General features: G+C 39.4%; 1 protein-coding gene across 3 annotated transcripts in view; it reads left to right on the top strand.

The window, feature by feature from the left end:
- Positions 1-1,123: 1,123 nt before the first annotated feature.
- The window catches only part of IPO5 (importin 5), a 39,717-nt gene continuing 15,360 nt past the window's right edge, over positions 1,124-25,480 (top strand). Inside the window, exons 1-12 of one of the 3 annotated variants that reach the window (XM_059042019.2) lie at positions 1,124-1,468; positions 7,039-7,119; positions 9,886-10,078; positions 11,724-11,826; positions 13,229-13,325; positions 13,544-13,648; positions 15,994-16,116; positions 16,202-16,322; positions 18,104-18,191; positions 20,278-20,384; positions 25,171-25,295; positions 25,387-25,476. In XM_059042019.2, the coding sequence (XP_058898002.1) occupies positions 1,379-1,468; positions 7,039-7,119; positions 9,886-10,078; positions 11,724-11,826; positions 13,229-13,325; positions 13,544-13,648; positions 15,994-16,116; positions 16,202-16,322; positions 18,104-18,191; positions 20,278-20,384; positions 25,171-25,295; positions 25,387-25,476 (1,323 nt within the window). In that variant the 5' untranslated portion in view covers positions 1,124-1,378. The remainder of the gene's footprint in view (positions 1,469-7,038; positions 7,120-9,885; positions 10,079-11,723; positions 11,827-13,228; positions 13,326-13,543; positions 13,649-15,993; positions 16,117-16,201; positions 16,323-18,103; positions 18,192-20,277; positions 20,385-25,170; positions 25,296-25,386; positions 25,477-25,480) is intronic. The other 2 variants (XM_067016583.1, XM_067016584.1) reach the window with 2 other exon arrangements.

Below are 25,480 nucleotides of genomic sequence, written 5' to 3' on the forward strand. Positions count from 1 at the left end.
CAAAAGCACACGTTTTAAGTGGACCTTCAAAGACCAGAACCTCAACAGAATAGTCAACAGGAAATTAAATTCCCTAAGTTAAATACTATGAGCGGCCAGAAGTGTAGTAGTCTCTATCTATCGCACTCAGTGCGGAAGCTTCTCACTACAAACTGTCTTTTTGAGGCAGAAATGAATTGTGTTATTTTCTCCACCGTCAACCTTAACCCAATGCATTGGACATAGTAGGGGCTCAACAGAAGTGCCCTTTGATTTGAACACTACTGCTCTCTCAGCCTTTGGCAGCTCCAAAAGGGCAGATTGGGGTATTATCTATGCATTAGTCAACTTCAGTTGAAACGAGGTCTCTGAGCCCCTAAGGACGGGTGTGAATGAAACACTTATTGAGAAATCAACCCTACAAGCCTGTGTTTCTTTAGGGAAGGGGGGGGTGTCTTAACTTTCCTCAATCATTGAAAGAATGGGACCCCAAAACAAGGAATTCAAAGGAATAGTCTAGGATCCTGGCGTGGGAAGAGGGGGAGGCAAGTGTGCTACGTGGCCACTGAGGACGACAGCGGGCTGGGAGTGGGTAGGCCTGGCGGGGGGGCTTGGGCCTGAGTAACCCCTCTTCCGGGCAAGGCCAGGGCGTGAGTCACTGGTGAGCCTGGTGGGAGGAAGAGGCGGCCTGAGGCATAGCCCTTGGGGAGGTCGGAGGGTCTGACTGACGGAGGGATCTCTGGAGCTGGGGGTGGAATTAAAGTAAGAAGTGGATTTTGAAATCCACTCTCCCTCCCTCTGCGGTGGGGGATCTAGGGCTCCAGGGGACTGGGGCTGGGGGCGCTCCTCAGGTCGCACGGAGGGGCTGCCGGGCAGCAGGGGAGGAGACCTGCCAGCCCACGGCGCCGAAATCTCCCGCGCTCTGGAGCTGGCCCCTCCTCCCCAGCTGGGCCTCACGCCCCTCGCCGCCGCCAGGCCCACCAGCCGGCTCCGCCCGCTTTCCCCGCGACGCAAGCCACGGCCACAGAAGCCACCACGTCCCCGCCCCGCTACCGCCCGCGCCAAGCCGGGCGGTCCGCCGTGCCCCGCCAGTGACGGCACTGCAGGGTGCGTGCCCAATCGGCTCGGCCCCGGAGCAGACGGTCTCGGCCCCGCCCCCCGCACCCAGGGCCAATGGGGCGCCGGCCCCGGCGGCTCCGGCGGGGTGAGGGGTCGCGAGGCCCCGCCCTGTCCTCCCCTTTCCCCTTTGCCCCGCCCTTTCCCGCCCGGCCCCCCAGCCCCGCGTCGCTGCTGGTGCCGGTCCCCGCGCTGGGCCCGCCCCCGCCCCTCCCGCCGGCCCGCCAGCGTGCCTCACGGCTCCCGTCTCCCCTCCCTCCTTCTCTCTCTCACGCCTAGCGCAATGGCGGCCGCCGCGGCGGAGCAGCAACAGTTCTACCTGCTCCTGGGAAACCTGCTCAGCCCCGACAATGTGGTCCGGAAACAGGCAGAGGTAACCGAGCTCGCCCCCCCCGCCCCCGACTCCGCGCCCCGGCCGGCGCGCCGACCCTTCCCGCGACGCCGCCCGCTGGGCCTTGGCCGCTCAGCCGCGGCGGCGCAGGCCGGGCCGGGCGGGCGGCGGCCGCGCAGCCCACGTGTGAGTCGGCCTTCGGCTCCTGGCGGTGCCCCCCGGGCCCTTCCGGCCCTTGCGGCCGCGGCGCCAGTTACCTCCCCGTCGCCGCTCGCACACACGTGCGGCCGCTGCTGACACGCTGCCCCCGCCCAGATGGGGAAGCCGGGCGGCGGGGTGGGGTGTGGGGCGGGCCCCGGGGCTCCCTTCGCCCCTTTCCCGCTTTCTCCCTCTGGGCGCCTCCACCGGCCTTCCAGCTGCGGTCTCCCAAACCCTGGCTGCCCTCTGACCCGTCACCCCTGCTTCTCTCCTGCCCCTCACTGTTCACACTCTGTCTGCCCCTCGCTTCCCCATCCTTTCCTGTTGAAATGTGCCTTGCCTTTTCGTCTTCTTTCCACCTGTTTACGTTAAGTCCTCTTACTCGTTCTGGTTCCTAACATCAGAAGCCAGATTTCTCTCCCCCCTCCGCCCCCAGTTTTGTGAAGTTGCCTTTAGGATTTCTTTCTAAGCAGCTTGCACCGTTACTTTGCCCATCCTTCGGATACATTTTCTTTGATCTCTAGAGATTTGTGGTCTCATAAATGGGATGTTCTGGGACTTCCGTTGTCTAACTGGGCCAATGCCATATATTTAAGCCTTTAATTTTACTAACTCTAGCCTGAATCTCTCTTTTTTAAAACAATCTCTGGCTCCTGACCTCCAAAATGTGGAGCTGTGGATAAAGTTTCAAGAGACAGTATTTCAAATGTCTCCGCAAGTTCATTTACCAGGTAGCTGTAAGGCACACTTGGTTCTGTAGAGGACTGTTGTTATACTAAGCCCTGAGATGCGATTTGAGACACTTCAAGGGAAGGGCAGAAATTTTCCAGTTCCTGTGAAGTGCATTATCAGACCCTATCCTCAAAGTTGATTATATATGGAGTTCTTTGCAACCACGTGATTGAAGATTTTTTACAAGAGTCAGTGAAGGATGTTCAGCCAGATATTCTTAAGGAGCAAAAATTTATTTGGTACATAGGTAATGAAATTGGGGGATAAATCCTCTTCTAGATTCACGAGTTTTTATAGTTGTTTTTAAAATCACAACATCATTCTTACTTTAAGTGGATGGAGGGTCTGCTGCTTATGCTTAGTGGTTTTATGATCCGTCAAGTAAATACACTGGAAGTTCAGTTCTGAATGAAAAGCACTTTAAACAACTATTAACTTTATCCTAATGACTTTCAATTCATTTCTTATACACATTCAGGGTAAAAACTCAAACCGCAAATAGTTTGGTTTTTTTTTTTTTTTGGCTGCGGAGCGCACCTTGTGAGATCTTAGTTCCCCAGCCAGGGATTGAACCCTACCATGGCAGTGAAAGTGCTGAGTCCTAACCACTGGTCTGCCGGGGAGTTCCCTGCAAATAGTTTTTTTATGCCATTCCCCAAAGGTAACCACTTTTAAGTGTCTTGTGAATCTTCCTTGCAAATATCCTTATAGGCGTATATGTATACGTTGATTTTTTTACATGAATGGGCTTATTATAGTATGCCTCCTGTTGTGCAGACTTGGAATTTTCACTCAGTATATTTCACATTGCCACATAAGAGGGTGTTTTTTTTAAAGCAGCAGTGGATGCTCAACCAACCACCTATGAATAGATGTTGAGGTTTCCATTGTCCTGCTCGTAAAAATAGTGCTGTGCATTGGAGTACATGTATATTATCTTTTCAGACTTTAACAGGTTTATTTGTAGAATATTTAAAAGTTGTATCTGTCCTTAGAAGTGATGTGCATTTTTAGTTGCATCAGTTTGCACTGCTGTCAGAGGGATGTGATGAGCCTATAAAAACATTTTAATGCTTTCTGCTAACTCTAGAGGTAATTTTTCACCAAAATAAGTTCTTAATCCCAACCCATAATAGAAATTTCTATGTGTTACAAAGCAGAACAGCATTGTAATTAGTAAGCTAGTTTAATTCTCCCCCCCACCGTCCCTCCAGTTGCTTAAGTCTCTATTGTCAAGCCTAGTGGGGAATCTCTCTTCTATTGAACTAAATACCAATGTCTGGTTTAGCTTGAATTCCGGTTGGTGCCTGTTGTAAATCTTTTATCACTCCCATCAATTTGGGGATGGTTAGCAGCATTCAGCACATTTTCTCATAAAGAACAATTGAAAATAAGTACTGTTATTCTCTTAGTCTTTTTATTCTGAGTGAAAACATTCAGATACTATATTTTTACTTTCATTGTATATCCTGGGACTATATTAATATGTAAACTAATTACTATAATATAGAATTTTCTTAATTTGACAGAAAAAAGGTAAATGTTTGAGGGGAAGCTCCCTAGCACCATGTAATATAGTACTAAACTGGTCTGTAAATAGAGCTTCTTAGGAAAGCAAAATATTTGAAAAAGAAATGGCCGCACATAACAATACCTTAATTAACCACATTTCTCCCTTTTTTGCCGTACGAAATGAGCCCTTTATAAGTGATCAAACTAAATAAAATTGAGTATTACAGTATTCTGATATAGCAAATACTGAATTTTCTTTTGAAGTAGAGAATTGGCAAGTGCTCAGTAAATAGCTTTGTAATTTACTCAGTCAAAATAAAAATACTTAGTTGACACATAAATACCAAACTGTTGACTAAGGTGACTTGTTTTATATTCAAATATGAAGTCAAGTACAGTAAAAGACTTATTATATATTGTTGAAATCATTGAATGGCTTCAAAACTTTAAAAACCTTTTTCCATTGTATAAACCACTTGGTAGGCTTTATATTTTATTTCTATTAAATCTTAAAGGATTTTTCTCTTTAACTTTACAAAAAAAAATGTTTCTGGTATTTGAAGAAATGATTTAAATGCCCGTCAGTCTCAAAAATTTAATAATTAACATGAATGTGTTGAATAAATAATTGACAGGTATTCCAGAGTTGCATGTCCATGGCATTCATGACTAGACATTTTTATATGACATAAGCTTGAGTAATCACTAATCATATGCATGGATTTTATATTCCCAGTTTTTTCCATTGACTTGTTCCTCAATGAGTGTAGTACAACACTTCATTAATGAGAATTGAAAGAGGTCAATGTATTGAAAATTTTACCTGATTTTTGAGGAACCAGGGTGTTTACAAGGTAAAAGTTGTTTGTCCCGTCTGGCCATAAATATTTATGGAATGAGTGAGATGAGTGCATTTTAGCATTTTTCTTTCTGGGGCTGGGGGGTGAACTCTGCCTTCCATTGTGTGATTGTGTATGGTGGTATCAAACGGAACGAACTTTTATTTGCAACAACACTGGTAACATTCATTGAACCTGCCTGGGCTACAGCTAGGAATATTCTTAGAAAAATTCTTTGCATTCGCTGCACTCTAATGTGCCAGGTGCTGGGAATACCATGAGGAAGAGACACCATCTCTGTCTTTGTGGAACTCAGTCTATTTAGGCTAAGAGAAAGTTGTTCTTTTGACTTCATGGCTGTGTTCTTTTTGCCAGACTTTATCCTTGACTAGTGTCGTGGTGTAAATGTAATACTAGATCTGGATTGCCGTGCTGGGACATATCAAATGGGGAGCACCCTCTCTCAGGAGTCAGATGTCATACTAAACTCTCCTTCCATTGACTTTTAATTTGTTGTGGAATCGACTCTACTATTTGACTTACTGTTTATAACAAGTTTTCTGAGACTGGTATCTTAGTGAAGAATTTTTTATCCCCAAAACTTGATTTAGACCACTGGAAATTTAAGTGTTAAACATATATGGCATCTACAGGGCATTAAGGACTAAGCTAGTACAAGGAATAAAAAGACATTTTTATTATACTGTAAGAGACTTTGTTTAAATGAAAAAAAACTGCTGGTTTTTGAGTTGCTTTGATAAAGATTAAGTGAAAAATCTCAAGGTACATCCATTTTTGTAATCATCTTGTAGGTATCTTAACATAAATTATCATTTCTGGTTAAGTAAATTCAGACCATCTTCTCAGCTGTGAAAACTTTTTGTCACAGTTTTCAGCATTATTATGTTCCTGTGTGCTTAGGTACTAGAGGGGAACTTGAGGTTTTCAGAAGATTTTGAATTGTCCTTTCCCCAAAATGTGTTCTTCCTCAGATTCAGATATGTTTGAGAAGTTTGAAAACTGTATAGCACTGCATAAATAGAACTCATTGTTTAGTGGAGTCAGGCCTCAGAGGTGAAACCCAGAGAGAGCATTCAGTGTCAGGGAGATTTTGGGTACAGCTGGCCTCAGAAGAACCGAATTCTTTCTACTACTTATTGTCTGTGACCTTGAGCAAGTCATTTAACTTCTGAGCCTTTATTTCCTTATCTGTCAATATCCCAGGGATACCACAGAGCACTAGATAAATGGGGGTATGGATTCAGAGAAGCACAATTTTCCCTTATCCTCATCACTTCTGTCTAGAGAGAAACTAGGTAGATTGTAGAGGATAGTAGCAGAGCAGACAAGCTCTTTGAATTTAGACTGATGAGAAATTAACATGTTATCTACATTATTAACCTTCAAGTGGATAGATGAGAATAGAATATTTACTAAGAGGTTTCTTGGAAAACAGTTCCAAGTGTACTTAAAATAACGATTACTTTTCCACCTTAAAAGACTGGCATTAGAAATTGTACGCATGCACATGAATCTACACGTCAATTTGCTTTTGCAGACATCATATACTTAGGTCTTATTTTTTTGATCCACTCTACCTTCTAATTGGCATCAATTTTTTTTTTTTTTTACTGTTAAACAATTTGCTCTTACTTTACGTTATTAATGGAGAAGGAAAGAAGTGTCCTGAGTCACAAAACCTAGATGTCTAGATTTATTGAAATGATATTAAGTTTCCTGGCCAACTTTCTCCTGACCATATTCATTTGTTTATGTATATAATATGGTTTCGGTATAATCTTTGCTTGAAAGAAAATGTAGTATAAAGAAGTTGAATATTTGTTCTTTCTCTGACTTGCTTCATCTGAGGGTATTTCTCTGGTGGTTGTTAAGTAGTAACTTGAACCACTTCTACATCATTTGGTCTTAAAAATGTTGACAAGATAAGCAGTTTTCCATGATGTAAGGGGATATTGAGTGAGCACTTCACAGCATGGTAGCTCAATGCTGGTCAAGTTTTTGATTCTCTTAGGCCCTGAGTTTTATTAATCACAGAGGAGCCTAAGGTAAGAAAATGTGCACATACATTAGAAAAATCTAGTTAAGAGACAAATGTGGAAAGGAACTTGATAAATAACTTCTTCAGCATCCTCTTTCCTGACTTGTCTGAAGTATGTTCTCTTTCACAGGAGAAAACTTTCACACCACACCGAGGTTGTTTGACTCCTCATGCATGGATCTGTCCGGCTCTTCCTCAGTTCTACTGATGGTGTACTCAGGAAATTTTCTAACGTGATATTCTAACCTTTACTGTTTTTCTTTTTCATGAAGGAAACCTATGAGAATATCCCAGGCCAGTCAAAGATCACATTCCTTTTACAAGCCATCAGAAATACAACAGCTGCTGAGGAGGTACTACTTTAATTCTTTGAATGTGACTTTCTCACAAACAGTCAGGTATTAGATAGTCATCAGAGTGGGTAATGAGAATGAGTTGTTTACTGCATAGACACTACCAGAACTCTGAACTCCATTCTTTGCTAAAAGCCACTTTGGAGTTACAATTTTTTGGAAATACTCTGTATTAAAAATGAGAATTTCTTTTTTTCCATGTAAGATGATTACATAAAAATTATGAAATGTAAGTTATTTTTTTGGTAGCTATAAAAATTTTTCTTCCTTGGAACAGTTTATTCTAGAGGAGGAAATTGAATTCATTCAGTGTTTTAATGTGTTGCCAAATTAAAAAATACTTTTTGTCTTTAAAACTTTTATGCTTATAGCTATTTCTGGGTGGTGAAGAATACGTGCTACAGATGTGTAAGGACAAAGGCACACTTTGTTAGAATCCTTTAAAAATCATGGTTTTCAGCAAATTACTGTACTAAATTCAAATTTATAGCTTGTTACTGCTTCTCTGCATTTAGCTGCTAACTTTGTCTCAAAATAATATCCTTGTATATAATTAATGTTAATTGAATATCCTCTCTTATGGAAAAGGCATCAAAATACCCAAGTGTAGAAAACTTACTCCACCTACGAAACATTTCATTAGAATTTGTGAAGTGAGACTTCATTGCTAACAGTCACACTACATGTAAAATGCTTACATTAACACATGATGTGAAGTCACACTAAATCTTCTATATAATGTTACACATGCCTTCTTCTAGTCAGTCAGTTTAAACTAGCAATTTAGTGTTTTCTGATAACACTTAGAAAACACTATAATAAAGTGCCCTAGTTTTTTTTAAAACAGGCGACAAAAGGCACTTCTTCAGGGCTTCCCTGGTAGCACAGTGGTTGAGAGTCCGCCTGCCGATGCAGGGGACACGGGTTCGTGCCCCAGTCCGGGAAGATCCCACATGCCGCGGAGCGGCTGGGCCCGTGAGCCATGGCCGCTGAGCCTGCATGTCCGGAGCCTGTGCTCCGCGACGGGAGAGGCCACAACAGTGAGAGGCCCGCGTACCGCAAAAAAATGGGCCCAGCCGCTCCACGGCATGTGGGATCTTCCTGGACCGGGGCACGAACCCATGTCCCCTGCATCGGCAGGCGGACTCTCAGCCACTGCACCACCAGGGAAGCCCTGTTTTTCTTTAATTCAAAATAAATGTGAAATATGAGGACAAACATAGAAGTAACTTAAATCTCTAAAATAGTTGGCTATTTTAATTCTTGAAGATTGATGCAGGTTAGCTGCAAAACAAGTTTTAAAGCCAAGAATAATGAGAAAATTATTGAATTTTATTTCTAAAAGCCTATTTTGAACCCTATTTAGATCCTGCTTTGACTTAGGAATTAGATGATTATGAAGTAGCCTCAGCATCTTCATGATTCAGTGTATGTGTGAGAAGAATTGCACCAATTTTAACCACTGTTTAACCTCTCTGAATCCTTTCTAGAGCATAAATTAAAATTTTTAAAAAGTTTGCTATCAGCCAGAAGTGATTCAGATAAGATTTCTCAGTGAGAAGTAAATGGAGGTAAAAAAATGGCAAATTTTATTTGTATGGTTTGGGTCTCTTTGTTGTTGTTGGTCACAGTCTCAAAGTAAGTGCAGTGATAATGAGTGCCTGCAGTCCATAAAAAAGAACATGAAAAACTGGGTTTTGTAATTTCAATGGCTTATTGACTTCTTGTGATAAAATTTTAGAATGGCATTTGTCTCAGCTTTTCTTTCGATACTCTGAATGAATATTATACAGAAAGTGCCAAATTTAAATACATTTTACAAATTTGAAAATGGGGTAAGAATATACATATTGAGATTAGGGTTTTTTAGATATGGGGAACTTGTGATGTTTGTTTGCGTAAATGAAGTATAAAGATAATGGATTTTTTAATTAATTCATTTTTATTTTTGGCTGTGTTGGGTCTTCGTTGCCGTGCACAGGCTTTCTCTAGTTGCGGCGAGTGGGGGCTACTCTTCGTTGTGGTCCATGGGCTTATTGCGGTGGCTTCTCGTTGTGGAGCACAGGCTTTAGGTGCACAGACTTCAGTAGTTGTGGCTTGCAGGCTCTAGATAGAGCACAGGCTCAATAGTTGTGGCGCACAGACTTAGTTGCTCCGCGGCATGTGGGATCTTCCTGGACCACGGCTCGAACACGTGTCCCCTGCATTGGCAGGCGGATTCCCAACCACTGCACCACCAGGGAAGTCCCAGATAAATGGATTTGGTAGCTCTTTATCTAAGAGGCTAATGAAAGGGCGATGATACAGTAAGATTGGCCAGGCTGGGAGCATAAGATTAAGTAGGAAAGGTTCTTTATACACTAGAATGAGAGCCAGATAGGGAGGTAAGAAAAGAGCATTTTATAGGGTTTGTGATTTATATTAAGATTTGTTTTTCTCCAAAGAATATATTTAAAATAGGAATTGAAGACAAGTTTATCATTGCTAAGATATGTGTTCCTATTCAACATCTAATATGTTCAAGGCTTTTCCTCAGCTATAAACAAATAGCTTTTGTGTGGCATTTTCTGTACAGTAGACTAATGTGATTAGAAAGAGTTTTATGTATTTTACCTATTATTTTTTTTTAAAACTCTAACAAAATGCTTTTGAAGTGAATTGCAAAACTAGAATAGTAAAGTACATCAATGGCAGAGTGAATGTAGCTTGTTGGAACTTTTTTCTCCAGTAAGACACCAAGTTATTAACAGTGTTATGTGTTTATAGGCTAGACAAATGGCTGCCGTTCTCCTAAGACGCCTTTTGTCCTCTGCGTTTGATGAGGTCTATCCGGCTCTTCCCGCTGACGCTCAGAGTGCCATCAAGAGTGAGCTACTAATGATTATTCAAATGGAGACACAGTCGAGCATGAGGAAGAAAATTTGTGATATTGCCGCAGAGCTGGCCAGGAATTTGATAGGTATGTGTGCAAATACGCTTATCATTATGTTATTGAAGAAAATGAGTACATATATCTTTTTTTAAGTGGAGTCTTGGAGGAAGACTCACAAGTACTTCAGGATCATTTAGTGTGTTCGAAATGAGAGTGATTATGGATTCTGCATTTAAAGCCAAAAATTACAGATGTTTGTGAAATGCAGATATAACGAGTACTTACCTGTTGATCTTCAAAACTATCTCTCTGTGTGGAGAAATAATGTTCTAGTTTACTTGAGAATTGTCAGTTTTATTTTCCCCTTAATCTGTAGTTTTGAAAGCATAGTTTAACTTACAAACCTGCCAATAGAAGTAGAAATCAGTGGACTCCAGGTGGTTTTTTGCTGTTAAAGTTGTGTTTATAAATTAAGCACATATGCTTATTATACTACTATAGTTCATTGTTAAATACCCAGAAATATTTTTAGAGGATAAGGTGAATGAAAACACCTAAAAATACATTTTATCAGCAGCCAGAACTCTTTTTGGTCACACTAAAAACATTAATGATATAATTGGATATGCTGTGTTATTTTTTTGACAGATTCATACATGTGCTTTTAAACTTGGTTCATTTAGGTGGCATTTTTAAAGGTCGAAAAGAATACCTCACTGAGATAAGGCTAACTGGGAGAATTTTGCTAGTTGTGCTTAGTAAATTATGACACAATTTTTTAATCTCCACTACTAGTAATGCAGATGTTCAATTCAACTTACTGATACAACAAATTCTTAAAAACTAATAGGAAACGTGTTAAATTTTTATATTTTAAGTAAGTTCTAAACCCACAGAAACTTGAATTTTTTTAACTAACTTGGGAAGTTCTATTTTCAAGTTTTTTAAGTGTGCAGATAGGAATTTTTATAGATTACAACATTTCTAACTCAAAATCACTTAATAATGGAAGCATTTCCAGAATGTTTCAAAGAGTTCTCTCCATAAATTTTTTTTGTCAGCACACTACTCACTTCAGAGAAGTTCAGCAAATGGGGGGGAAATTTTTTTTAAAAAATGCGTAACTCATCTGTATTTTCTATAACTCTTAAGTTCTTTGTGACAATAAAACCAGTGGGTCTCTTAACTGGTACAGTAGATTTTTGTGGTGGTTCATTTTTATCACAAAGATCACAAAAATCTATATTTTAAAATCTTGTTAAAACACAAACACATCGATAACATCCTATAGTACTTAAAACTGCACTGTGTGAGCACAGCTCTGGGGTCCCCATTCCCATTCTCCAGTTTGCAAGTAATAAATATTTTGGTTTTAAGACTTGTTACCAAATATTGGCTTTGCCTGCTTTTTAAACTCTTTAATAACAAATAGTACGTATGAAAGACTCAACCAGTCCAGCAGTCAAAGTGTGCTTCCTTTTCTCCAGGTCCCACTCCTGAGCACATAGTCTGTGCTTATGTAACCCAGATGCACACAATTGCTTTTACTAGATTATAATGCCAGTTTATGGTAGAAGGACTTGATTTTATTGGAATTTTTGTGAAAACATAGAGCAGGTGACATTTTCTACAGCCACATATTTTGAATGAGGCTTACGAAATGAAAGGATTCACTCTTGATATTTTGAAGTTTTCATTTACACAGGTTATGCCTAGATTTCTTTCCTTTTAGATGAGGATGGCAACAACCAGTGGCCTGAGGGTCTGAAGTTCCTTTTTGATTCCGTCAGCTCGCAAAGTGTGGGCCTGCGGGAAGCCGCCCTTCATATTTTCTGGTACACACATTGGTCTGATATTGGGGGGGGGGGATTTAATGTTATGAGTGCCCAAAGCACGTTTTAATTGATTATTTTAGTCTAGCTTAACTTTCTAGCCTTAAATAATGCCTTTAGATAAGCTTTGTATTTGTGTTGGAAGCAAAATTGAAAAGAACACAGCTTTTCATTTTCCATTGTGATCCTTTTTTGTATACGGGGATTCTCTGCAATTTTATTTCTTTCCTTTGTCTTTCATGATTCTGAAAAAATTTCGGGGACAGTTTCCCCTTAGGAGATGGAGCGTTTAGAAAGCCACTTTAATAATGGCCTCTGGAAGAAGAGAAAGAAAAGGCTGCTGGATCCCCACTGTCTTCTGGGTCTCCCGTGACCAAGCTTTAGAAAAACAGAATATTTTAATAACCTCATTTATAAGTAAATGATCTAAGTTTAGAATTAAATGATTAACTGCATTTTAAAAAATTTGGCCTACTGTACAGTTCTACTGCATTTAAAATAAGATACAGTTGAATTTATAACTTATCAAGATCATGTACCTTTTTTTTGAGATCTACCTTTAGACTTGATATTACACCATTTTCTGTTTTAGTTGTCACGTGTATCTTTATATCAGTAGTCCAAATTGGAGAATTAAGTAAAAGTATTCAGTTTAATTATTTACCACATTTAAAGTAGAGCAGAACTTGGGCCGCCCGGATCACCAAGTGTGGGAGCAGGTGGTGAGCATGGTTATTACAGTGACCACCTGAGCCCCTGTGCTTGCTCTGGTCCCACCCTGCACTTCAGGTCAGCCTCCCCCTGAGCAGAGAGCTGGGATGGCTGTGCACCTGGCGCGCCTCTGCTCCCAGTCTGATTCCACTCTGTTTTCTGTTCACCTGACCCCAAAATAGGATTGCTTGGAAAATGGGTAGGTGAAGTACAGCCTTTAAGGATTAATGTAAACTTTTAAGTCAGTTAGACACGTAATTAGGTGTTCTAGCTGACACCTTACTGAGATACAATGTAGTTGTTTTTTTGTTTTTTTGTTTTTTAAATAAATGTATTTATTTTATTTATTTTTGGCTGCGTTTGGTCTTCATTGCTGTGCACGAACTTTCTCTAGTTGTGGCGAGTGGGGGCTACCCTTTGTTGCGGCGCGCGGGCTTCTCATTGCATTGGCTTCTCTTGTTGCGGAGCATGGGCTCTAGGCGAGCCAGCTTCAGTGGTTGTGGCTCACAGGCTCTAGAGCACAGGCTCGGTAGTTGTGGCGCATGGGCTTTGTTGCTCCGCGGCATGTGGAATCTTCCTGGACCAGGGCTCGAACCCATGTCCCCTGCACTGGCAGGCGGATTCTTAACCACTGCGCCACCAGGGAAGCCCCTATAATGTAGTTTTTAAAGGATGCCTTGGATCATTTTTTCAGGAACTTTCCTGGAATTTTTGGAAATCAACAGCAGCACTATTTAGACGTCATCAAACGGATGTTAGTTCAGTGTATGCAAGATCAGGAACATCCATCGGTAAATAATTTCAATTCCATTAATATTAACACCTAATTTAATATAGCACCTAACTTGTGAAAGAAATCTATGTGTTTGGAGATCGTCTTTGATTTTATACTTTAAAATACAGCTACTAGTTTTACTGATAAAGAAAAATTTCAACTTGAGTAAGAAAACTTGGACTTGCATCTATTAAGAATTTCTCATGTTTGGCATTTTTACTCTCTTCATTTTAGATCAGGACATTATCTGCTAGAGCTACTGCTGCATTTATACTTGCAAACGAACATAATGTTGCCCTGTTCAAACATTTTGCAGACTTGTTACCCGGATTCTTACAGGTAAGGAAACAGTTTAGAATAGGTGATAATTATATCCTTACTGGTTTTCTGTTGCTTACATTCTCATCAGAGTTCTGTAATGCATTCATTTATTCAATAAATATTTGTTGCCTGCTATGTGCCAACTGGGGATACAGCAGTGAACAAAACACGCAAATCTCTGTCCCCATTGAGTTAATATCTTTTGTCTTTGATAGGCCTTTGGTCTCTTAGTTTCAGATTTTTTCTACAAGGCAAATGATATGAGCAATTTATGCGTATTATTGAATATGTAATCACATAGGTTATTTCCATTAGAACAAGCAAATGACCTATGAAATGTAATGCCCATTTTTACATAAGGAGGAGAGGGTTCGAAACTTGCCCAAGGTCACAGTGTTGGTAAGGGGTGAAATCATGCACAATTGAAACCCAAATTGGACTGCAGTCCTTACTGTTAAATACAGGGCTTGTAACAGTTTGTCTTATAAAGTAAGTAGTTTATGGTTAGTTGACATTATTGGATTCCAAGGGAAAGTTACTATTTTAAGGACATCTGCCTCAGTCCGAAAGTGAAGCGAGCTTGGGTGAGTTCGAGTAGTTACGCTCAGCCTTGTCGGTCCTCAAACCCCCTTCTGTAGCAAGTAGTTCATAACTTCCTATAGTCTTTCTTAAAACGAAATGCATAGTAACAATTCATGTACACATACAAGTTTTTAAAATATCAATGTATGTATGGCCTTAAGTGGATACAAAGAAGAAATAGAAAGTAATGTCTCATAAAATGGCATGCTTTTCCACATATAGATGCTAGGGCCTGACCACAACAAAGACACAGTAGACTGGGTGATTTCTAAGTGATCTATACAAATGCAATAACCAACAATGTGGACTGATACAGAGGTATCATCGGCGGTTCGAACACCATGATTTCTGTTACTGTTGGTGGTTTGAACTGGTGATTTCCAGAAATGGTGACGTTCTGGACAAAACAAAATATGTATTCCTTCTCAATTTATACAGTATTTACATTTTGCGGGGGGTGGGGACATCATGGTACATTAAAACCAGGCAAAAAATAATTTGTGAGTTAGGTTCTAGGTTCAGATCATTATAAGTGAGTTTTTCATTTATGTAAGTGTCTGGCATAATCATGCAAGATGCATGCTAAGAAAGTCAGATGAGTTCTTCCTAAGCATTTGTGTCACAGATGTAGGACATACAGTACCCCTGGCCTTTGCATTTCCTCAGTCTGTGATGACCACGAAGCACCTCCTGAGAGGAATAGTGCCCCTGCTGAGGACCAGGGTAGAGAGGATTTAGGGGAGCTAAAACGAAAGGTTCATATGTGATAGAGTCATTACCAGAACTTAGTAGAAACTTTTTTCCCCATTCTATTAAGTTGAAAAGATAGTTTAGGTCAATGACAAAACATTAACTGATGAAACATTCTGTTGTTTTAGGTTTATTATCTACAAGTCTTTTTTTTTTTTTTTTAAGTTATTTATTTTTGGCTGCGTTGGGTCTTCGTTGCTGCGTGTGGGCTTTCTCTAGTTGCAGCGAGCGGGGGCTACTCTTCGTTGTGGTGTGCGGGCTTCTCATTGCGGTGGCTTCTCTTGTTGCAGAGCACGGGCTCTAGACACACAGGCTCAGTAGTTGTGGCTCACGGGCTTAGTTACTTTGCGGCATGTGGGATCTTCCCAGACCAGGGCTCGAACCTACGTCCCCTGTGTTGGCGGGTAGATTCTTAACCACTGCGCCACCAGGGAAGTCCCTTATCTACAAGTCTTGAGTTACACACTATTTAAGGCTAATTTCAGAATTTTCTTCTCTGAATTTAGAATAAGGTAAAATGTTAGCCAGAACTTTTAGGAGTTGTGACTCTGAAATAGGCAAAGGTGGATACAAAATGCATACTTAAATTCCACAGTGACCAAACTTGACATCAAAGAGAAATAAATCGGGTAATATTGGACACTTTAAATGTATCATAGGGTCTAGTATTTACCATATGTGTGGGTATTGGAAGGACAGAGAAAAAGGGATTCCTTCTGGTTATGAAAAAATTCTTTGCCAGTCTTAAGTGTTGTTGTGGTTATTCTAGTTGCACTGATTTTAATTTTTACTTAGGTTTAAATCTTTATGTGTTTCTAGTTAACATTAGGCAAAAGGGAAATATATATGTGGTTGTAGGTAGAATATCTGCATAATGTTGATGGCTAAGTTATTACTCAGTGAAAAATAATACTAGTATTTCTTTGTTGTCTGCCTCTTTATGTTCTGGCCAATGAGGCATCATAAAGTAACTCTTGAACACAGACCTTATTTTTTTATTTTTATTTTTTTTTTTATTTCACCTTTTCTAGGCTGTAAATGACTCATGCTACCAGAATGATGATTCGGTCCTAAAATCCCTTGTTGAGATTGCCGACACTGTTCCAAAGTATTTACGTCCTCATTTGGAAGCAACTTTACAGCTAAGTCTGAAGGTAAATTAAATACTTAAGTAAATGTTCGTTTCTTATTTTCTGTGAATGAACTACTAAATGTATACAAATATGTCTTTTTTTGTAGTTGTGTGGAGACACCAGCCTCAATAATATGCAACGCCAGCTTGCCCTTGAAGTAATTGTGACCCTCTCTGAGACTGCAGCTGCTATGTTAAGAAAACATACCAATATTGTTGCACAGACTAGTAAGTCAAAAGTCTTTAAGTAGTTGGTGTTATGGTGGCAAAATTGTTGGATGAGTTTGCTGAGAGTTGTGCAAGTCCACAGATTTTATTGATAGAAGGAATGTCCTTTCAAACTCAGGTGACTCTGGGGAAATGCACTTATACATTCTTAACTGCATGGACCCAACATGATGGCCATGCTACAGCACCCTGAAACCTCAGAATAGCAGGCATGGCTTATCATACCTGGAAGTAAATCAAAAGATGTACAGGACCTCTATGGGGAAAATTGGATGACGCGTTGAAAGACTAATAGGGGAAGCAAACATTAGTACTCCCCAGATTAACCTAAAAATTCAATATAATTTTAGCCAGAATCACAAGAGTTGGTCATGATAAGATTGATTCCAAAATTTGTGTGGAAGAACATAGGGCCTGGAGTAGCCAAGACAATTTTGATGAATAAAGTTCAGATCTTGCCTATCAGCTATGACGATTTAGTTTGTTGATGGTGCAGGTAATAGATGAGTTGGATAGAACGGAAGGGCAGATCCACTCACATGGAGACAGAATGGACTTAAAAAGATAATTCATCAGAGGTCGTTGGCACAACTGGTTATTTCTATGGGAAAAACATATCCCAACTTCAAATATCTTATGAAACCCAATTTTCGGTTGATTAAACGTGAAATAATAGATACATTTTATAAGTAAAGCTTTTAATAGTAGAAAGTGATTTATTTTTAAGACTGAGTCAGAAACCATAGATGCAAACATTACTAAATTTGTACTACAACAATTTTTTAACCATCCAAATACATCATAAGTGAAATTAAAACATAAGCCACAGACTGAGAGAAAGTAGTTCATTGCACACAATCAACAAAGTTTTGGTGTCCAGAAAATAGAATCTGGGAACAGGAAGTTCGCAATAGAGGAATCTGAAATAGCTATTAAACACTGCTCAGTCTCCATAAATACAAATGTAATTAATTGTCAAATACCAACTGTCAGAAGGTTTGACAGTATCAAGTGTCGATGAAGGGTGTGGAGCAGAGAGAACTCCCGGGAGCACTTCACACCTTGTGCGATATACAGACACGCCTCCTTTTGAACTTCCCACAGGAATCAAGTTTATGCCGCCACTATGGAGAGCAGTTCAGTGGGGTTTAGTAATATTAAAGATACTTGTAACAATTTCATGCCCTGAACTCACACTGGTCAAGGAGATATGTGTAAGAATCTCATCAAAGCAAATTTTGTAATAGAAAAAAAATGAGGAACAACTAGAATGTCCAGCAACAGGATAGTGTGTTTATATAATGACACGCTACGAAGTAGTGCAGATGAAATCCATGTGTGTTGAGAAAAAAGCAAATGGCCAAAGGATATATATAGTGATACCATTTATTATATAAAAGTAAAATCTTGGAATAGTACTATATGTTATACATAGAGGAAACTATAGTTCAAGTGTAAAAAAAGTTTGGTAATGAGAAACATTGATTTTATTATGGTGCTTGCTTCTGGTGAGGGAGGAAGAAGATGTAACAAGATTTGGAATATTTGACTTTTATCCTTAATGTTACTTCTTAAAAAGAACAAGATCTAAAGCCAGTGTGATAAAAAAGGTAAAAATGTAACAAACCAGATTTGGGGAGAACAGGCAAATAATTTTTTTGTTTTACTCTTAGAGGCAAAGCAGATCCTTTGTTTTTTACTTCTTAAAATTGTTAGTACATGGTGATATTGACAAAAATTAAAGAGACAGTCTTTGGGTAGGAAATAATTATTTTCTTTAGTTCCTCAGATGTTAGCCATGATGGTTGACCTTGAAGAGGATGAGGACTGGGCAAATGCGGATGAACTAGAAGATGATGATTTTGACAGGTAATCACACAGACCAAAAACCACAAAGGTTCCTTGACGGGGTAGAGCAAGGTGAGGTGGCAGCGAGAGCTTAGGATTACAAGGCTTATCTCTTCCCCACACTGTATTCCGTAAATCCGAAGTTAAACTTTAAAGTTTGGAATATGGGACATTTAGGCTTTCCCTGTTGTGTGTTTCTCTGTACCAAATTTTGGAAATACTTATCTTTAATAAAGTAGCTATGTTTATTACCCTGTTTTACTCTAAATTTTCTTCAAGAATTTTTTAATAGTATCTTCTAAAATATATATAAAGAAGCTTTATTGTGATAAATGCCTTTAAATGCATAGACCTTAACTTAGAATAGTTGTTTCAGCAAATCCCCTGTATTTTCCCCAAGTAATGCAATTTATGTTTAGGATAGAGAGGAGGCAGTGATGGTGAGATTGATACACTAGGTGACAGTAACACTGAAATTACTGTTTTACCTCTTTCAGTTTAGTAGGTACCCATGAATACAGATTCCGGTGGAAAAGTCAATCAGAATTTATATTCACCGCGAAGTAGTGATAATGGCTCCTTACATATATGAAACTTAGCACCTCAGAGCAGCTATTTTAATTTGATTCCTTCAGTGGCCCTAAAGGGTATAGTATGATAGATGCAGAAGTGGAGAGGGAAATGGAGTGACTTGTCCAGGGTTGTATAGCCAGTTAGTAGACTGGGTTTAATACCGTTTCTCTGACTCTTCCCAGTGCATCATATACTGCCTTACCTCCTTTTCTTAAGAAGAACTGAAATTATTTCCCCGAAAGACTGGTAGTTGGTGTAAGCTACTATTACAGATATTAGATAGAATTAGACATTCGATTTACAGAATTTATGGTGTCTTTTTTGAAGCTTAATCCTATTATTAAAAATGACTGACTTTTGGCCTAAATACTCTTTAGAGGTATGAAAATAATCCTTGACTGGAAATCATCAAATAGGGCTGAAGAGAAGACTGGCCTCCAATCAGGTTTTCTTGCCCTGGTTCAGTTACTGTTATGTGCTGCTCCCTGGCTTAATTTGCCCTATAAAAGGCACTTAAATTTATATGGTGTATGAAGCTATTTTTTTTCTGGACTGGGTGAATAAGATTTTATCTGTGAGTAAATAGGGATTAAATATATTTTCAAGGTCAGTTTAAGTCTATAAGAACCTGTTCTGAAGATCATAGTTTCATCTTTCTGGTCTTGCCTCCACACAGAACAGTTAAAGATTATGCACATGGCAAACTCATTGCTGATCTTGCAGTTCTAAAACAGAATAAATGTGCAAAGGCTTTTATGCCCCAATTTTTCTTCAGCTTTCAGGGAAAAAAACTAGAATTGACTTTCACCAATGCATAGTTTTTTGCAATGCAGATTGCACCCCTTAAAGATGAACAAGCTCACAGTGAGGAAAAAATCACATTCAGGCTCAGTACCTTTTTCAGTTTTCTATGTTCTCCCCACTGATAAGTTTGAAGAATATATTTCCAGGAAATGAGATACACAAGGCTCTCTCTGCTGAACACTCTGCTTACCCCTCTGAGTCCTGAAAGTGTCAGAAGCTAAGTTTTAACTAGTGAGTGGTATGGGGGGGGAGAGTAGGAAAAGGCTTGAAAGATCAGATTCAGACTTTTAAACCACAATGAGGCATGATAAAAATTTTATCCCCCCTCGTTTTTTTTTGTTTTTTTTTTCTTTTTTGCGGTACGTGGGCCTCTCACTGTTGTGACCTCTCCCGTTGCGGAGCACAGGCTCCGGACGCGCAGGCTCAGCGGCCATGGCTCACGGGCCCAGCCGCTCCGCAGCATGTGGGATCTTCCTGGACCAGGGCACAAACCCACGTCCCCTGCATCGGCGGGTGGACTCTCAACCACTGCGCCACCAGGGAAGTCCCCTCCTCTTTTTTAAACTCTAGGGTTTTTAACCCACAGCTTCACTACATGTATTAGAAAGACCACTTGAATTAATTCTTTTTCAGTCTCAGTTTAATAACATGTTTAGAAATATGTCCATGCAGTGTCCTATTCTTGTGTATTTTGCTTACGTCACAATTATATCATTTTGTTTGTGTGTAGCAATGCGGTTGCTGGTGAGAGTGCTTTAGACCGAATGGCTTGTGGACTTGGTGGAAAGCTCGTCCTGCCAATGATCAAGGAACATATTATGCAGATGCTTCAGAATCGTAAGCTGTTATCTCTTTCAAATGCTAGAATAGTGGAGTGTGGCTTTCCAAATCTTAAACTCTAACAAATGCTTAGACTGTGTCTAAAAGTCAGTCTTTGCCTTTTTATATTCTATGTTTAACCTAATTCTCATATTGATAAAATCCTATTCAGTCATCTTTAGAACCACGCAGTCTTACAGTAAAGAATATTTTTTCCTCAATACTGCAAATATTATTCAATTCTCCTTCCCCAGAATGGGCTTCAGTATATGCGAAAAGATTAAAAATTCTAAGGAAAATTGACAGATTTACTCCCTAGCCAGAAATACCTAAATTTGAATTTAAAACACCATTATTTGAATGCTTATGAAGTATGCACGTGTTTGATTCACAGTCTTCCTTCCTTCATCTAATATCTTTTATTTAAAAAAAAAATACCTACTTCTAGAGGAGAAGCTACTTCTATATTTCTCCTTTTATATTCTTAGCAAATATTTGGTCATTTGTTAGCGTTGTACCTGTAATTCGTATCAGTAACAAAAGTTGTTGTTTTTGTCCTTTTAATTACAAAGTTAATGTGCTTGACGTTTTTTAAAAATTCAGATACAGAAATGTATGAACTGAAAGTACCTTAACTTAGATTCAGGGGTGGCCACTGTTAACAGTCCTCTAAGACTTGAGTCTTTGACCTCATTTATGCACATGTGCAGTTGTGTTTAACGTGAATATAGCATACAGATCCCATGCTTCCGCTCCACATCACCACACGATGGCTTCCCTTTCGTTTAACAGCCATGTAGCATTCCACAATTCCCCATTAAACCGTAATAGTTCTGTTGATAACAAATAATGCTACTGCATACACTCTTCTACAGAAACCCTGGCTTACATGTATGAACATGTGTATCTATAGCATGTATTACAAGAGACAGACTTGAGGGTCAAACCACTGATTTGGGATCTTAAAGTAGTAAAATGGAATCACAGAATACCAGCTTCACATGAAAGTGAATTTTTGAGAACTCCAGCCTTTAGCCTTTACCTCCGTCCTCCTTATCCTGTAAGATTCTTATTTATCCTAAAAAGGCACGGTCCAAAACCATTATCCCTTTTTAATGATGTGATTTTACATCTGGGTCTTGAATAATAGTTTTTCCCTTTTTTACTCCCTAAATTTTGAGTGTTTTTTTCCCCAAACGGATAGAGACAGTCAGCATCACAGGTTGCTCAACCTATAAAAGCTACTAGACAGAATCTAGCTTTTCTATTTTTAAGATGAAGAAAGTAAAGCCCAGAGACATGAAAGGTCACACACGGTCATCCAGCTATCAGTGTTTCACCACTGCTTAATGCCGTTCTTCAGATACGTTGTGGAACTGCTTGTGATTTGTAGTTAAAGGATTTAAGTTCCTGCTACAGCATAACTAGCTGGCTGCAGAAACCTTCACATGTATGGCAATGAACTCTTAATAAAGATTTGTTACTGTTAAACGTATGGCTTTGAGCAAGTCTGGACCTTTGTTTCCTTGTCTGTTAAAAAATTTAAAAAAATAGGAAATTGATGCTTGCCCTACACCCAGGTTTGGAGTTAGGATCCAAAGGTGTATTTAATACTTCATGTGAAAAGGGCTTTAAAACGATGCATATTTTCTAGTAACTTACTATATACCCCACTTTATTTTTAAAATAGTTTTATTGTTTTTTCTTTAAATGGTAAACACCATTTTTTTTTATTTTTTATTTATTTTATTTATTTATTTTTGGCTGCATTGGGTCTTCGTTGCTGCACATGGGCTTTCTCTAGTTGTGGTGAGCGGGGGCTACTCGTCTTTGCAGTATGTGGGCTTCTTATTGTGGTGGCTTCTCTGTTGCAGAGCACGGGCTCCAGAGTGCAGGCTCAGTAGTTGTGGCGCATGGGCTTAGTTGCTCCACGACATGTGGGATCCTCCCGGACCAGGCCTTGAACCTATGTCCCCTACATTGTCAGGCAGATTCTTTTTTTTTTTTTTTTTCTTTTTAACATCTTTATTAGAGTATAACTGCTTTACAGTGGTGTGTCAGTTTCTGCTTTATAACAAAGTGAATCAGTTATACACATGTCCCCATATCTCTTCCCTCTTGCATCTCCCTCCCTCCCACCCCTCTAGGTGGTCACAAAGCACCGAGCTGATTGAGCTGATCTCCCTGTGCTATGCGGCTGCTTCCCACTAGCTATCTGTTTTATGTTTGGTAGTGTATATAATGTCCATGCCACTCTCACTTTGTGCCAGCTTAGCCTTCCCCCTCCCCGTATCCTCAAGTCCATTCTCTAGTAGGTCTGCATCTTTATTCCTGTCTTGCCCCTAGGTTCTTCTGACCATTTTCTTTTTTTTTTTTTTAGATTCCATATATACGTGTTAGTGTATGGTATTTGTTTTTCTCTTTCTGACTTACTTCACTCTCTGTGACAGTCTCTGGGTCCATCCACTTCACTACAAATAACTCAGTTTCGTTCCTTTTTATGGCTGAGTAATATTCCATTGTATATATATGTGCCACATCTTCTTTATCCATTCATCTGTTGATGGACACTTAGGTTGATTCCATGTCCTGGCTATTGTAAATAGAGCTGCAAGGAACATATTGGTACATGACTCATTTTGAATTATGGTTTTCTCGGTGTATATGCCCAGTAGTGGGATTGCTGGGTGGTATGGTAGTTCTATTTGTAGTTTTTTAAGGAACCTCCATACTGTTCTCCATAGTGGCTGTATCAATTTACATTCCCACCAACAGTGCAAGAGGGTTCCCTTTTCTCCACACCCTCTCCAGCATTTATTGTTTGTACATTTTTTGATGATGGCCATTCTGACCGGCGTGAGGTGATACCTCATTGTAGTTTTGATTTGCATTTCTCTAATGATTAGTGATGTTAAGCGTTCTTTCATGTGTTTGTTGGCACTCTGTATGTCTTCTTTTGAGAAATGTCTCTTTAGGTCTTCTGACCATTTTTGGATTGGGTTGTTTGTTTTTGTGATATTGAGCTACATGAGTTGCTTGTATGTTTTGGAGATTAATCCTTTGTCAGTTGCTTCATTTGCAAATATTTTCTCCCATTCTGAGGGTTGTCTTTTGGTCTTGTTTATGGTTTCCTTTGCTGTGCAAAAGCTTTTAAGTTTCATTAGGTCCCATTTGTTTATTTTTGGTTTTATTTCCATTTCTCTAGGAGGTGGGTCAAAAAGGGTCTTGCTGTGTTTTATGTCATAGAGTGTTCTGCCTATGTTTTCCTCTAAGAGTTTGATGGTGTCTGGCCTTACATTTAGGTCTTGGCGGGTGGATTCTTAACCACTACGCCACTAGGGAAGCCCCCAATATTTTTTTTAATCTTAAAATTCAAAGGAGGAAAACCATTTTCAAATCCCAGTACCATCCCATTACATTTGCTGAACATACTTCTGGGAACTCTGTACATTGAGAATATATGAGACATAACTTTAAAATGTCTGAACTAAATATAGACATCTTTCTATTTCAATATTTATGCATTAAATTTTTTTCTTTACTATTGATTTATTTTTGTGTGTTTTTTAAATTTAATTTAATTAATTTGTTTGTTTGTTTGCACCGAGTCTTACTTGCGGCTTGCCGGCTTGTTAGTTGCGGCCGGCAGGCTCCTTAGTTGTGGCATGCAAACTCTTAGTTGCAGTATGCACGTGAGATCTAGTTCCCTGACCAGGGATCAAACCCGGACCCCGTGCATTGGAAGCGTGCAGCACCACCAGGGAAGTCCCTTGTGTGTTTTTTGACTGAGTTATAACTGACATAACATTATATTGGTTTCAGATGTGTAGTGTAATGATTCAGTATTTGTATACATTGCAAAATGATCACAAAAATAAGTCTATTTACTCCTCTTTAAAATAATGTGTCCAGTATGCAAAGATTAGTATCAGATATTGGTTTCTTAGGATTATTATTCCTCAGTTTAGAAATTTGTTTTAATGGTATATTGAGTAATTGAAATACAGTTACAGCATATATATAATAATGTTATCATAAATAATAATAAAGTTTTAATGTTTAACAGAAAAAGTTAGCAATTTTTCAGAGGAATTAGTTACAACAGACGTCATCTTTACATGGGTTTTGGACTCCCCAAAGGAAAGGGAAAAATTAAGTCTAATGTCTAATTTAGGATTTTCTACAACTTTGTTAAGCCTTATACCAGCAGTTCTCAAACTTCTCAGGATCCTTTTACACTGAGGATCCCAGCGTGCTTTTGTTTTGGGTTTTTTGTTTTTGTTTTTTTTTGATCTGAACATTTGCTCCCCTTTATAATATGGTGAGAGCTTTTTTTTTTTTTAATTAGAGTGTAGTTGATTTACAGTGTTGTGTTAGTTTCAGGTGTACAGCAAAGTGAATCAGTTATACATATACATACATCTACTTTTTTTTAGATTCTTTTGCCATATAGGTCATTACAGAGTGTTGAGCAGAGTTCCCTGTGCTTTACATACACAGGAAGTTCTCGCTGGTTATCGATTTCATATATAGTAGTGTCGGTCCCCGCCTCCCAATTTACCCCTCCCTCAACCCACCATACTGCCTTTTTAGTTTCAGAGGAGAAATGCTTGTGTGACGTAAGCACTGTGACAATGAAGTAATCCAGTCAGGCACTTCTTCTATTTTTCTGGTGAATAAACATGTATAAAAGTATTTTGTTCCTCTTTCCCAAATAAGGAGAGCTTCCTTATACTTCTGACTACCACAGTGACATGTCTGTCGTTCTGATTGCCGTTCCTTGCTGTGTGCTTCTGTCCTGTAGCTGACTGGAGGTATCGGCATGCAGGATTGATGGCCTTGTCTGCCATTGGGGAAGGGTGCCACCAGCAGATGGAAGGAATTCTAAATGAGATAGTAAATTTTGTTTTGCTTTTTCTTCAAGATCCTGTAAGTACCAGTAAATATGTGATTCATAATTGTTGCCTTAGTTTCACATGGGACCCTATTGCCTTTACTAACACAAAGGCACCTATTCCAGCATCCCAGAGTGAGGTATGCAGCCTGTAATGCCGTGGGACAGATGGCTACTGATTTTGCACCTGGTTTCCAAAAGAAATTCCATGAGAAGGTAA

This window comes from Kogia breviceps, chromosome 16, assembly GCF_026419965.1.
Source record: "Kogia breviceps isolate mKogBre1 chromosome 16, mKogBre1 haplotype 1, whole genome shotgun sequence".
NCBI classification, from domain to species: domain Eukaryota; kingdom Metazoa; phylum Chordata; class Mammalia; order Artiodactyla; family Physeteridae; genus Kogia; species Kogia breviceps.